General features: G+C 41.3%; 1 protein-coding gene across 2 annotated transcripts in view; it reads right to left on the bottom strand.

The window, feature by feature from the left end:
* Positions 1-12,937, bottom strand: part of Gapvd1 (GTPase activating protein and VPS9 domains 1) — a 48,952-nt gene that overhangs the window by 18,891 nt on the left and 17,124 nt on the right. For both annotated transcript variants that reach the window (XM_055600240.1, XM_055600241.1), the window contains exons 9-15: positions 12,485-12,625; positions 10,184-10,318; positions 9,503-9,622; positions 8,240-8,317; positions 7,748-8,112; positions 4,354-4,441; positions 3,428-3,508 (exon numbers count right to left, since the gene is read on the bottom strand). In XM_055600240.1, the coding sequence (XP_055456215.1) occupies positions 3,428-3,508; positions 4,354-4,441; positions 7,748-8,112; positions 8,240-8,317; positions 9,503-9,622; positions 10,184-10,318; positions 12,485-12,625 (1,008 nt within the window). The remainder of the gene's footprint in view (positions 1-3,427; positions 3,509-4,353; positions 4,442-7,747; positions 8,113-8,239; positions 8,318-9,502; positions 9,623-10,183; positions 10,319-12,484; positions 12,626-12,937) is intronic.

Below are 12,937 nucleotides of genomic sequence, written 5' to 3'. Positions count from 1 at the left end.
AGAAAAATAATTATTCAAATTAGATGGAAATCCCTTTTTACTTTTGATAAATGGCTTCCTCCATCCTTTCTTTGTGAATCTTTCTTTACATCATATTTCAAAGCTACAGAACATACTACTCTCTCACACTACATCTCTCCATGACAGTGCAGCTGCCTACACACAGCACGTTTGTTCATACAATGGTCACTGGCATTGCTAGAGAACCTAGGCATTCTGGGGGCCTAGGATGGTCTGTGGGCTACACAGAAAGCAGAATGTTTAACCAATAGGACTGTTACTCTGACAACCAAATCAGATATCAGAACTATTGACCTAGCTTACTATCATGGCACATGCTTGTAATTCCAGCACTTGGAAAGTAGAAATAAAAGACTTATGAATTCAAGGCCAGCTTGAGCTATAGTGAGACTCTGTCTCAAAAAGAACCAATCTAGGAATATATGCCAGTGGTAGAGACTTGCTTAGCATTTACGAGGCCCTGAGTTTGATGCACAGCACCACACACACAAGTTGGCCTACAGTCTAAACAGTAGGCATTAATGAACTGCTACGGATCTTCAATACAAAATGACAATCCATAGTAAATCTCAAACTCCTGATGTTGAGCTAGGTTAGTGGGTAACCCAGCTCTCTAATGTCTGGTAGAATCCCATTTGTAAAAATTTCTAAAATCATATCAAAATCACTACATATGATAGTAACAGCAGTTAATAGTTACTGCATTTGTACCACGTGCCAGTGACCTTGTACTGAGCACCTTATGTGGACACTTACTCATCAAACAACTGCACACAGAAACACTGGCATCACTACAGCACAGCAGAGAAGTGTACAGCATGGAGACCGAGCAGCATGCTCACGGGCCTTTCCTCTCCACAAAACAAGCATCTGCTATTTATGTTTCTGTAAAATACCTCGTGTTATATAGGTGACACCCAAAATTGTGCTTTCCATTTTCTGTTTTTTGGGACATGTCTCACTCTATACTCTATGCTGGCCTTGTAGCAATCCTCTTGACTCAGACTTGTGCGTGCAGGAATTACAGGTGTGAGCCCAAAGACATTTTAAATGTCTGCTATTACACTGTGGTTATGACAAGAAATTCATAATCAACTGTGAACTTTTTCAAAATATAAATACAACCATTGCAGAAGCCTTTTAAGGAATAATATTTTGGTTGTAACTTTTAAAATACTCTTATTCATTTACTTATTTTACATTTTTGAGTGTTTGTCTCACATATGCAAATATACCACATGGCATTCCTGGTGCCTGAGGAGGCCAGAAAAGTCCTTGGAGTTACAGGTGGCTGTGAGCCAACATGTCAGTGCTGGGGACTGAACCCATGTCCTCTGCAAGGGCAACAAGGACCCCACACTGCCGAGGGTCTCTCCAGCCCCACTGGTTATCTTTTGAAAGCTCACAAGGACTATGAAAAGGGACAAATATAAATGGGCTAAACCCAGCCAATTAAACTATAATGTTGCTTATTACCTTTAATAGCATACTTCTCAAAAATGTTATGCTAGGAAAATAATTAAAGCAAAAGCAGAGTTTGGGTAGTTAGTAGGAGAGTGCCAGACTGGCATGTATAATAAGCCTGGGTTCAATCCCCAGCACTGTTAACACAATATAAAAACAACAACAACAAAAACCTATAGGTATTTTCAGAGAAAAACAATAGGAAACAACTTAAATAGTTCAACAGGAAAAGAACAATTACACTACAGTGTAGTAGAATCAAATTATATTGCAGCCAATAAAAATTATTCAAAGGCCAATTATTTCCAGTAGAAACTGGGAAGTGTTTGACACATGGTGAAGGTAAGTACAAAGTTATACATAGCTGATCCAGTCACAAAACAGCTACCACATACAAATACTCAGAGAGGTTGTAGAGACCATAAAAAATAGTTGTTAGAGAGACGGGATTTTGGTCAGACTAATACGGAATATATACAATAACATTTCTTTATAACATTTCAAACTGACCGAGACCCAAAGAAAATGAACTATTTTATAAAAACAAAAAAACTTTACTCAGCTTCTAATCTCAGCACCAAGAAAAAATTATTGCCCAAAGACCTACCAATTTCTTCAAAGTCATTTAGTAAACAATTTGCATACAAAGCTATTCCAGCCAATGTAATTAATTAAAGTTATGTTCACTGCAGTACTCTCCTCTGCCCTTTTCCAGGACAGGGTCTCACTAAGCTGACCTGATCTCCTGCCCCTGCCCCCTGAGTGCTGAAATTAAAGGAATGCACCAGCATCCTCAGTGGCATAGGAATACAGGAAAATACACAAATACACTGCCCAAGATGGTGTCTTTTCCCAAAACCCAAAGTATCTAGCACAGTCTGGCACAAGTCAGATGATCAACAAATATTTGCTGACTGAAAAAGACAGGCTGAGCCGCTCTCAGCAGGGAACTATAGCCTGTCTACCTGTCTCCTGTTGCTCAAGTTACTGAATCTAATAATGCAGTGCTGTATAAGCTGAAATATGGAGGTGCACCTAACACGCACAAGTCGGCATTAGAACTGGCATCAAAATGGGATGTTGTATGTATTGTGCTGATCATCTTTGAGGCCATGTTCTTAAGACCTATTCTACTTTTAAATTAAAAAGCTTCACTGTAACTTAGTAGGGTGGAAAGATAGCACACCTTAAAATTAAGAAAAAAACAAGAAATAAACTTCCCTCTAGATACTCTGCAGAACCTAAGAATCAATGCACAGCTATCAAATTCAAAGTTGCTCATTCATGCTAGCTCTCACAGATGCTCTTAAGGTACCAAGAAGCTGCAGAAAGGCAGGTGTTGAATAAGGAAGATCCCTAAAGCTCTGCCATGGGCCAGACAGCAGTTATAAGGGTTCAAGCTGAAAAAAAATTTTGTGAACTCTTTAACTTTTACTACAATGGTTGGCATTTGTAATACTGCTTGAACAAATACTTTAGTCATAAAAAAAAAATGATTAGATAAAACAGCATTTCATTGTGACCCTGAACAAGCTAGAGCAAACTATAGATGAAAATAAATGTAGTATTCTATGATCCGTGTTAGAGAAGACTATCCAGCCAATGATCCAGAGAGATATGGCATGCAGAGCACTAGAGGCAGCGCCACACACTCCAACAGCCACATGGCATCGTCCCCTGGGTGGTGAGCTGACAGGCAGGCCTGTCAGAAACAGGTTATGGTAATGAGGATGGTGATGGTGGTGGTGGTCTATAGGAAGAGCACACCGAGACCCACTGTGGCCCCTAGGGGAAAACCACAGAGCCATGAAGAACATACTCCCCACCATACACACACAGACACACTCTTCTAAAAAGGCAACGCTTATGGCACCCAAGAAAAAGTGTTATGAAATATGTGCTCTGGGAATGAAGGAGCCAGGAAGCCCATTGGTCTACAAACCTGTGAGTGTTGAGAATCTGTCAGGCCCCAGATCATCTCTGTCTTTGTCTTGTTTCTCTTTCTTTCTAAATGGTATAGGAGCTGGAAATTAAATAGAGTCAGTAGTGTGACATATAACAGACTGCACTCCTCGGAAGTTGACTGGTGTGCCAACATTTCTAAGTGCAAGAAAGCCGAAAATTTAAAAGCTATGAAATCCCAAGCGTCAACTGGTAATCATTCTTACAATAGCACCAAAGGGTCTTAAAGAAGATTTCAGAATCTGCTTTGGAGTCATGTGCCATAGAAAGAATGATTTAATGAGGATCCACAGAGAGTAAATCAAAACCACGGCCTCTTAACCTCACCAAAAAGAACACATTCAGAGTTCCTGTCTCATTCACTCCTCCCCATTAAACAGGTTTGAGCTCGGGTAGACACAGGTCTCCTCAGCTCCTAAGTGCCTGGGAAGAGGCCTATGGAAGAGGTCAACTTTTGGGTAATCTCTTCTTCCAGGAAGAGAAGTTTTTGCCAACTCAAAGGATGCTATTCACGAAAAATACATGTATACAATTCCCTTCCACAATAGACACTAGCTACATCTGTAGGGCACGCACGCTTTCAATGCACATAGACATGAAAAGCTTAGACCTGTTCCAGAAATGTCAAAATGGCTACTCATCAATAAGTTAACAATGACAGTAGCATGCCGAGAGTCCTCCACGTTTAATGACAGTGTCTGGCATAATTTCCATCTAGAACACCACTGCCACTTCCCACCAAGAACTAAAGTTCTGCCAGAGCGTTCTTCTCAATGAAAGCATTCCTACACTTCCACGTGGCTTGAAACAGGCCCAACAACATCACAGAGGCGTGGTGAGACTGCTCTCCAAAAGAGGCTTGAGGCTTTGTTCGACAGACAGCACTCTAAAGTTTTATGAAATTACCTTTAGGCATAGCTGAAACAAATCGCTTTCTCCACCAAGGTCTGCTCCTGTCTGATCTCTCATCATCACTGTCCTTGCGCTCTTCAGTCTGTAGAAAAGAGTTTGATGTGTTATTTGGAGTTGAGCAGCAGAATAGATTGCTATGAAAAGGATTTCACTAAGTCTTTAATTCAGTTCTATTTGCCTTAAAACAAAACTGTTCTTTTTGGGGTGCTAGCAGAGGAGGAGAAGAGTGCTATGGATGGAGTTCAGAGTACCCTGCCACACTCCAGCGCAGAAAACCACTGCTATTGCCTTGCAGGCGCCCCCTAGATTGTGGACATATGCTCTTCATGTCAGACTGCTGTGCCTGAGATTAGACACTGTCTCTATACTGCTAGCAAACCAAAGGCCTAATGGAATTAGGTATAGTAGATACCCAAAGAACACCCAAAGAAGGCAGGGACTGGGGTAGAGCTCAGTGGGTGAGCAAGTGTTTAGCAGGTACAAGCTCTGGGTTCAATCCTCAGCATGACAGCAAAACAAACAAAATAGGAAACCCTAAGTAAATTCAGTGCAGTAAATTTTAATGGGGGCAAAGTCAGTGTGGTATAGCAATAGTCACCTGGTATGTCAGAACTGAGCCTAAGAACAGATCTCTCAATCCTCTCAACTACCTAGGAAAATGGCTCCTGTTATTAAGGGTTTTTTGTTAATTTTTGTTTTGAGACAGGGTCTCAATCTGTAGCCTAGGCTGGCCTCAAGTGTACTATGCAGACCAGGCTAACCTCTTCCTCACCAAATAGCTCAACTACTGAAATTGTAGGCACAAGCGACCATGCTCAGTGTATAAGCCCCCCCCTTTTTTTAATGGAAACAGGGTTTGTATGTGGCCCTGGCTCTCCCAGAATTCACTCTGTACACCAGAATGGCCTCAAATTCACAGAGATCTCCTTGCCTTTGCCTCCCCAGTGCTATAATTAAAGGCATGCACCACCATGCCCAGTCATAAGTCCTTTTTATAGATGAAGAACATGAAGTTAAATGAGGCGATCTTCCCCAAGGTACATAGCTTACATGGGGCACAGCTGACCATCACACTGAGATCTGCCTTGCCTCTCTCTGCTCACCAATTATACAGTTATCATTAACTCTGTTCACATGGAAGGACAGGGCCTGTGATTCTGTTACTAGCCTATAATGTGACCTCAGAAAATCTCTACTTTTTTCTTTATACAACTGGGACTATACAGTCTTGGCTGTTAGAGCAGGTACCTTTCTCTCTGCTCACCAGTCCACTCTTATTCTCAGAGTGCTTTTTTTGTTGTTGTTGGTAATTAACTATCTGTAGTTCTACTTATGAGGAAATACTTAAAAGGCTTCATGTGAATGGAGAACATGAAATTACTACTAACTAACAATAGCAATTTTCTCCAAGCAGTGAGATGAGGGCTTATGTATGCAGCAGGAAAGTTAGTGAGGATGGAAAGTTTATTGACAGGCAAACTTCTTAAGTACACACATGAGGAATAACAAAAGCAGGTTTTTCACCATTGAGGAGTTAAAGCATGGGAGGGATAGAAAATAAAGTTTTTTTCTAGATTGAAAGTATATACTCATTGTCCACTCATTGTTCTCTCTATGCCATGAAAGAAGTGAATACAGAGGTGTAGCATGTATACAGCTATAAACATATGCGCGCACACACTCACGTGCGCGCGCACAAGCACACACACACACCCTCCCTAGCTCTGTCCATTGATAGGCTCTGAGAGCAGCCATATGCCATAGCAATGAATTTCTGAAAACTAGTTTTGACAAGAGGACCTAGAAACCCTTGGAGAAATAGCTAATTCCAGAACTAGATAGAGAATATAATGAAGTAGCTCAGCAGTTAGGAGCACTGGTTGCTCTTCCAAAGGACACAGGTTTGATTCCCAGACCTCACATGTTGGCTTACAACCACCTGTAACTCTAGTCCCAGTGACCCAATGCCCCTTCTGGGTTCTGACGGTGCTCTATGTGATATACAGGTAGACATTTGGGTAAACACATACATACATTCTACATAAAATACAAAACTCAGGAGAGGAAGAAGGGGGTAAAACAGTCAAGATATAATATATGGGAGAATTAAAAAAAAAATTAAAAATAGCCAGGCAGTAGTAGTGTACACTTTTAATCCCAGCTCTCAGGAGGCAGAGCCAGGTGGATCTCTGAGTTTGAGGTCAGCCTGGTCTACAGAGCAAGTTCCAGGACAGCCAGGGCTACACAGAGAAACCCTGTATCAAAAACCAAAAACTAAATAACCTCAAGAAATTGCCCAAGGCAAAAACTGAACAAGCAGTAGAATAAAGGTGTAAAAAGGCAGGACAGGCAACACAGGCACTGTTGTGTCCTGCTGCTATAAAACATGAATTAGGCACAGTGGCTCACCAGTATAAACCCTGCACTCAGAAGGCAGAGACATGAGGATTATCACAAGTTCAAAATCAGCTTGGCCTACCTAATGAGTTCCAGGTCAGCCTGGGCTATATATAATGAGATCCTGTCTCAAAAAACAAGGACAACAAAACAAACAAACAAAAAAACAAAACCACCAAAACAGGATGTAATGCTCACAACTAGATAGACATGATTGGGGTGAGCTGATGGGTAGAATTACAAGTAGGACAATGTGTGGTCTGTAGGAAACATACTAACTCAATAAAAAGAGAGGGAAGGACTGGGTTGGAAACTTACTTTTAAATGAGAAAGTGTTAGTGCTCCCAAATTCATGACTTTCAAATCAAACGTGATATACATTTTTAACCATCACAAAAGAGTCCTAGGTGTAATTAGACACAAAACTGCTTGGAGAAAAGATCCAAGTGTTGTAAAAGGCATGATTACTATAAAACCTAGTTCTATCAGTATGACAAATTACTAGTTTGACAGATTTGGTTTGTTTGGTTTTGATTTTTCTCTTTTTGGGACAAGGTTTTTCTGTGTAGCCCTGGCCATTCTGGAAATTGTTTTGTATACCAGGCTGGCTACAAACTCACAGATAATCACCTGCCTCTGCATCCCAAGTGCTGGGATTAAAGGTGTGTCCCTCACCTCTCAGCATAACAGACCTTTTTGTTTGTTTTGGTTTCTTACACAGGGTTTCTCTGTGCAGCCTTGGCTGACCTGGACTCACTTTGTAGACCAGGTTGGCCTTGAATTCACAGAGATCCACCTGCCTCTGCCTCCCGAGTACTGGGATTACATGCTTGAGCCACCATGCCTGGCTGACAGATCATCTTTAATCACAACCACAGTCACCCATAATCTTGAGTTCACAGTCTATATTCATTTCAGACATCATGGGAACCCATCAAAGAGAATACTGACCTCAGCATAACATGCAAATTCTACAGTCTGTGTTCCATACCTCTCCTCTTGAAGAGTCCTTACTAGGGGACGAAGATGATGAGTGAGGTGCAGCCACCAAAGAAGTAGCACCAGTGGCTGCAGCTGAAGGGAGTTCTTCATTCCCTGGACGTCGGTTCCAGCTTGGGTCACTCATGGGTCGCCGCACAGAAGATACTATATCAGAACTCCTGCTGCGAACCAGTCTCTCAGGGTAAGAGTGCCTTTGCTTGAAAGCCTCCATTTCAGCTGCAGTTAAAATGTGAGAACCAAAGTTGGGCAACCTGGCCTCATTTCCTCCCACTGCACCTTCCAGAATTGGGGGATCCGGTGGTGGATGTGAGGGCCGGGCGTAGTGAACCTTCGGCCTTACTACAGCAGAGGCTCCTGTAACACAGAAAACAAGCTCTGCAGACAGAACAGAACCAACCAACAAAGGCAGCAGCCAAAGGCTTGCGTATCTTGCTTCTGCTCATGAAAAGAGTGCAAGAGTTAGCTCATTGCACAAACTTACCTTCATGTGAAGACAGTGGGTCAAACATGGCAAGCAGAGACTCTGACTGAGAGGGAGGAGAGGTCAGCTGGTGGGCGCCTACAAGAAGACGACACACCATGAAATCAGCCACACGTAAACAGCACTCCCCTGTTGAAGAAGGTGCTGGGACTCTTCCACAGTTTTCCTCTCTTAATCAATTAGAACTTGAGTAGCATACCAGAAATAAATGAAACTAATAATCAAATCTGGTTACCCCGCATTTTACTCCTCATGGAAGGACCTTTCCTACATTTGGAGGGAACAGCATCCAAAGCTTATGACCTGATGGACAAATGCTATTACAGTTAGTGCGAAGAACACAACCATGAGACCTCACCCCGTATTTTTCATAATGGCACAGCCTGAGAGTCACCTCTCCCACCATAAAAACAAGCAATATTATCTAAAAAAGAGGTAATTAGAGAACTGTAAATTTTGAAAGTCTAATACTGCTTTCAGCAGATGACTTGATTTTAAAAAGAACCTGTGAGTGAAATGAATATATAATATCATGAAATTAACTCTAACTTTTAAATGTACTATTTTAGGCTACAGAGGCCCCACTCCCAAAAATATGCTCCTTGACACATCTTGACACAACTAGAAATATTAAAATAGGTAAGTATACAGAGACTAAAGCTTTCTCCATTCATGGATTTCTAGAAGCAGCTCTAACCGAACCAAATTTAGACTATAAGCATTTAAAGCCTTAAGTACACATTGATAAGTTATGGCTGAAGAGCTTTGCTAATTGATGAAATACCAGCAGTATATAATCATCACTGTTCTTGATTTGTGGATTTTTTTTAACAGTTCTTAGTTTTATTTTGCGTGTATCAGTGTTTTGCCTGCATGTCTATCTGTGCACCACATGCATGCAGTGCCAAAGAAGGCCAAAGGAGAACACTGGATCCTCTTGAGACGGAAGCTACAGACAGTTGTGCATTGCCATGTGGGGGCCTGTCTCCTCTGTAAGAGTAGTCAGTGCTCTTAACGCTCAGCCATTTCCCTAGCCCCACTTTATTTTGTTTTTTGGTGGGGATTTTTTGTTTTTTTTTTGTTTTTGAGACAAGGTTTCACTACGTAGACTTGGCTGACTTGGAACTCGCTATGTAGACCAGGAAAATCTCAAACTTAGAGACATTCCTCTGCCTTCAGCTGCTGAGTGCTGGTAAGATAAGGTAACTGTAACCAGGGAAGGCCATGTCATCTTAAAAAGCCATTCTCACTCTCACTACTTACCATGGGCTATGTCATCCATGTCTGGACTGGTTACAGAATCTTTACCCCCAAAATCAGAGCTGCACTCAGATCTCAGGTCTTCAATCTTATTGGGAATATCCTCTGATGTAGCACTTATCCCTTTGAAAAATACAGCAAAAGTATTTAAGTACATAAGTAGGCTGCAAAAACAAAGTAGCTACACAAAATTATATGAAGTTTGGAGAAATTCTCAATTTTTATATATTCTAGTTCTATACATGTGAGTTGCTGAGTACTGTGAATTTACCATACTGTTGTTCAAATGTACTTATCTTGCTTTATACAACATAATTAGAACTATGTATTATACCTAAATATTGTAGCAGAAGCTACCAACAATATCAAGAGTTGTAGAGGAATGGTTCATTGATTATTTCAACAGGCTGTAAAAGCCACATATTAAGTTCTAAAAGATTATAAAGACATAGGACTAATTTTGTTCCCTGGAGACTACTAAGTTCCTAAATAAAACATATCTCTTGGGTAGGGAGATGCAGCTCAGTGACAGAGCTTAACTAACATGCCCCAAAGTTCTGGGTTCAACAGCTGGTACCATACTATAAAACAACAACAAAACCCACTATCTCTTTGGTAACACTTTTCAAATAGGGACTAGAAGATGTCTTCAAATTTCTAGTCCTTGAAACAAGACAGACATACCGGACACAACACTGAGGCCTGGTGTGCTGGGGCGGGAACTGACCTCCCTGACATCCGTCTCATCAGACGTGCTGCCCAGTCCAGAACAGCTCTCCAGCTCTTGGAGGCGCTCCTCCTGCTTTAAGTCTGGAGCCTCTGAAGAGAAGACAGGAAGAGTCACCTAGTAATTCCGTGAACATGCAAAATTTCAGCTTTTGTGACTCACACATACAAGTTACAGACATATAAAGAGATTTCTAAGTTTAAGTTACTTAGCAAAGCTAGTTAGATTAGGGTTTAAAGAAGGCAAAGTTATGATTTCCTCCTGATACACAGTTTGTTATGAACAGATGACAACTATTTCTATACTACTCTTTTTAAACTTTATTTATTTATTTAATGTAGATGAGTGCTCTATCTGCAAGTACACCCGCCTGCCAGAAGAGGGCATCAGATCCCAGTATAGATGGTTGGGAGGCACCCTCTAGTTGCTAAGAATTGAACTCAGGACCCCTGGGAGAGCAGACAGTGTTCTTAACAGCTGAGCCATCTCTTTAGCCCAACTACTTTTTAAAGGAAAAAAGGGGGGGGGGCCTTTTTTGGTTAGCATATAAACTGAACAAGAATACAGAATGGCTTAGTACGGTATCAACTTTCTGATTTCAATGTTTTCAAAAGCATGCAAAATGGACATGATGGCAGGTACCTTTAATCTAGGCACTCAGTGGGCAGAGGCAGGTGGATCTCTGTGAGTTTGAGGCCAGACTGATCTACACTGGCAGTTCCAGAAACAGCAAGAAGAACATGGTGAGATCCTGTCTCAAACCATCCCCCCAAAAAGAAAGAAAAAATAATCTCTTTAGTTAATAATTTATCTACTGACTTTTGAGATAGGGGTCTCACTATACAGCATAAGCTGAAATTACAGGCATGTGCCACCAAATTGATTATCGTTTAAGAGACTGTAGAGATTGATGGCTCAGTGGTTAACAGTACTTGGTGCTTTTACAGAGAACCTGGGTTCAGTCCCTGGCACCCACATGGCAGCTCACAAATGGCTGTAACTCAGTCATGTAAAATGGGTCTGACAACCTCTTCTGGCTTCCGCAGGTACTACACACATGCTATGTACATATATTCAAGCACACAGATACTCGAAACATAAAGTGAAAATAATAAATTGGTGCTGGAGAGATGGCTCAGGTAAGGAACTGCTGGTGCTCCTCAGAAGATGTCTTCAGTTCCCAGCACTCACATCAGGTGGCTCACAGTTGCCTTTAACTCCAGGCTCTGGCCAACGAGACCCAATAACCTCTTCTGGAGCCTGTGGCACTTGCATTTATGTGTGCACATAACCACATACAGACACTATGTGAGTATGTGAACATGTAATTAAAAAAAACTTGTTTTAATCTCAAAAAGATTAATGAACAAACAAACTTTCAGATATCTCTTAAGAGGAACAAGTTATTTCCAAGGATAATTTTACATTTCATTGTGTGCACGAGTGAATGAGTCGTAAGTGAGCGTGTGTGTGCATGTATGTTTGTCTCCTTCTGAAGATTAGCCTCACTAAGCTATCTCACTGGGCTGGCCATCCAGGGACAAATGGAAGGATGCTGACTAGGAACTCAAATGTGCAGGGTCTGAGCTGGGTTGTTACTCTCATCCTGGGATAAATTAGTAAAACTGAACACATCGTACACACAAAACTCTGAAAAGCTTCAAATAATTACTTCAAATATAATTTAACACAGACTCTGAAGCACTTGCTATATTGTTGTTGTTATTATTGTTATTATTTTGGGTTTTTTGAAACAGGGTTCCTCTGTGTAGCCCTGACTGCCCAGAAACTCTGTAGATCAGGCTGGTCTTGAACTCAGAGATCCACCTGCCTCTGACCTCCAATTGCTGAAATTAAAGGCATGCATCACCACTGACCGATTATAATAAAAATAAAATATTATATAATATTATCTTATTATTGCCCAACAAATTTTTCCTTCGTGGACAGAAAATTATCTAAATTTCTACTTGAAAATTTTAACAATATGACTGTCTGATATTTGCATAGAGAGAGAGAGAGAGTGTGTGTGTGTGTTATCAGGTGCTGTGGTTAAATGCATGAAATTCTAGTACTTAATACACGGAGGCAGGAGAACTCCGAGTTCAAAGTCAGCCTGGGTCAGACCCTTTCTCAACAAATAAAACACAAAAACAAATAAAAATGTCATTTGGCACAATACACCTAATACAAATTTAAGACACCTTTCATGTTAAAGTTCTACACAAAGTAAAAAGCAAAAATGACGGCATACTAACCTGAGTCACTTGGCAATACCTCTACACTCCAAGCTTCACTTGTAGTCTCTGATATGGTAGAGCCAGTGCAAGGGTCAAGGAGAACTGACCCTGAGCCTGGGAGGCAGAGCAAACTGCCTAACACATTCTCTGCTGCTGCACCTGTACAACCAGTGGGAGCAAAGTGTTACAAAGAAAGCAAAGTAGCCAGAGCAGTGGAAAAGGGTCACACAGAATAGTAACACTAAGAAATTGGCTAAGGTAGGAACCATTTCATTTAAGCATGCTACTAACATCACAAAGTTCCCAGTTGGGCACACTGGCACAACCTTTTTTTTCATTCCTTTGCTTTACATATATGTGTGTGTGTGTGTGTGTGTGTGTGTGCGCGCGCGCGCGCACGCCTGAGGTTTGTGTGTGTGCCATGTCCATGTAGGATCCTGAGAAGATCAGAAGAGGTATCAAATGCTCTGG

This window comes from Psammomys obesus, unplaced genomic scaffold, assembly GCF_907164565.1.
Source record: "Psammomys obesus unplaced genomic scaffold, mPsaObe1.curated_primary_1811, whole genome shotgun sequence".
NCBI lineage: Eukaryota > Metazoa > Chordata > Mammalia > Rodentia > Muridae > Psammomys > Psammomys obesus.
The sequence above is the reverse complement of the archived record's forward strand: the minus strand, read 5'-3'. Positions and strand labels throughout refer to the sequence as shown.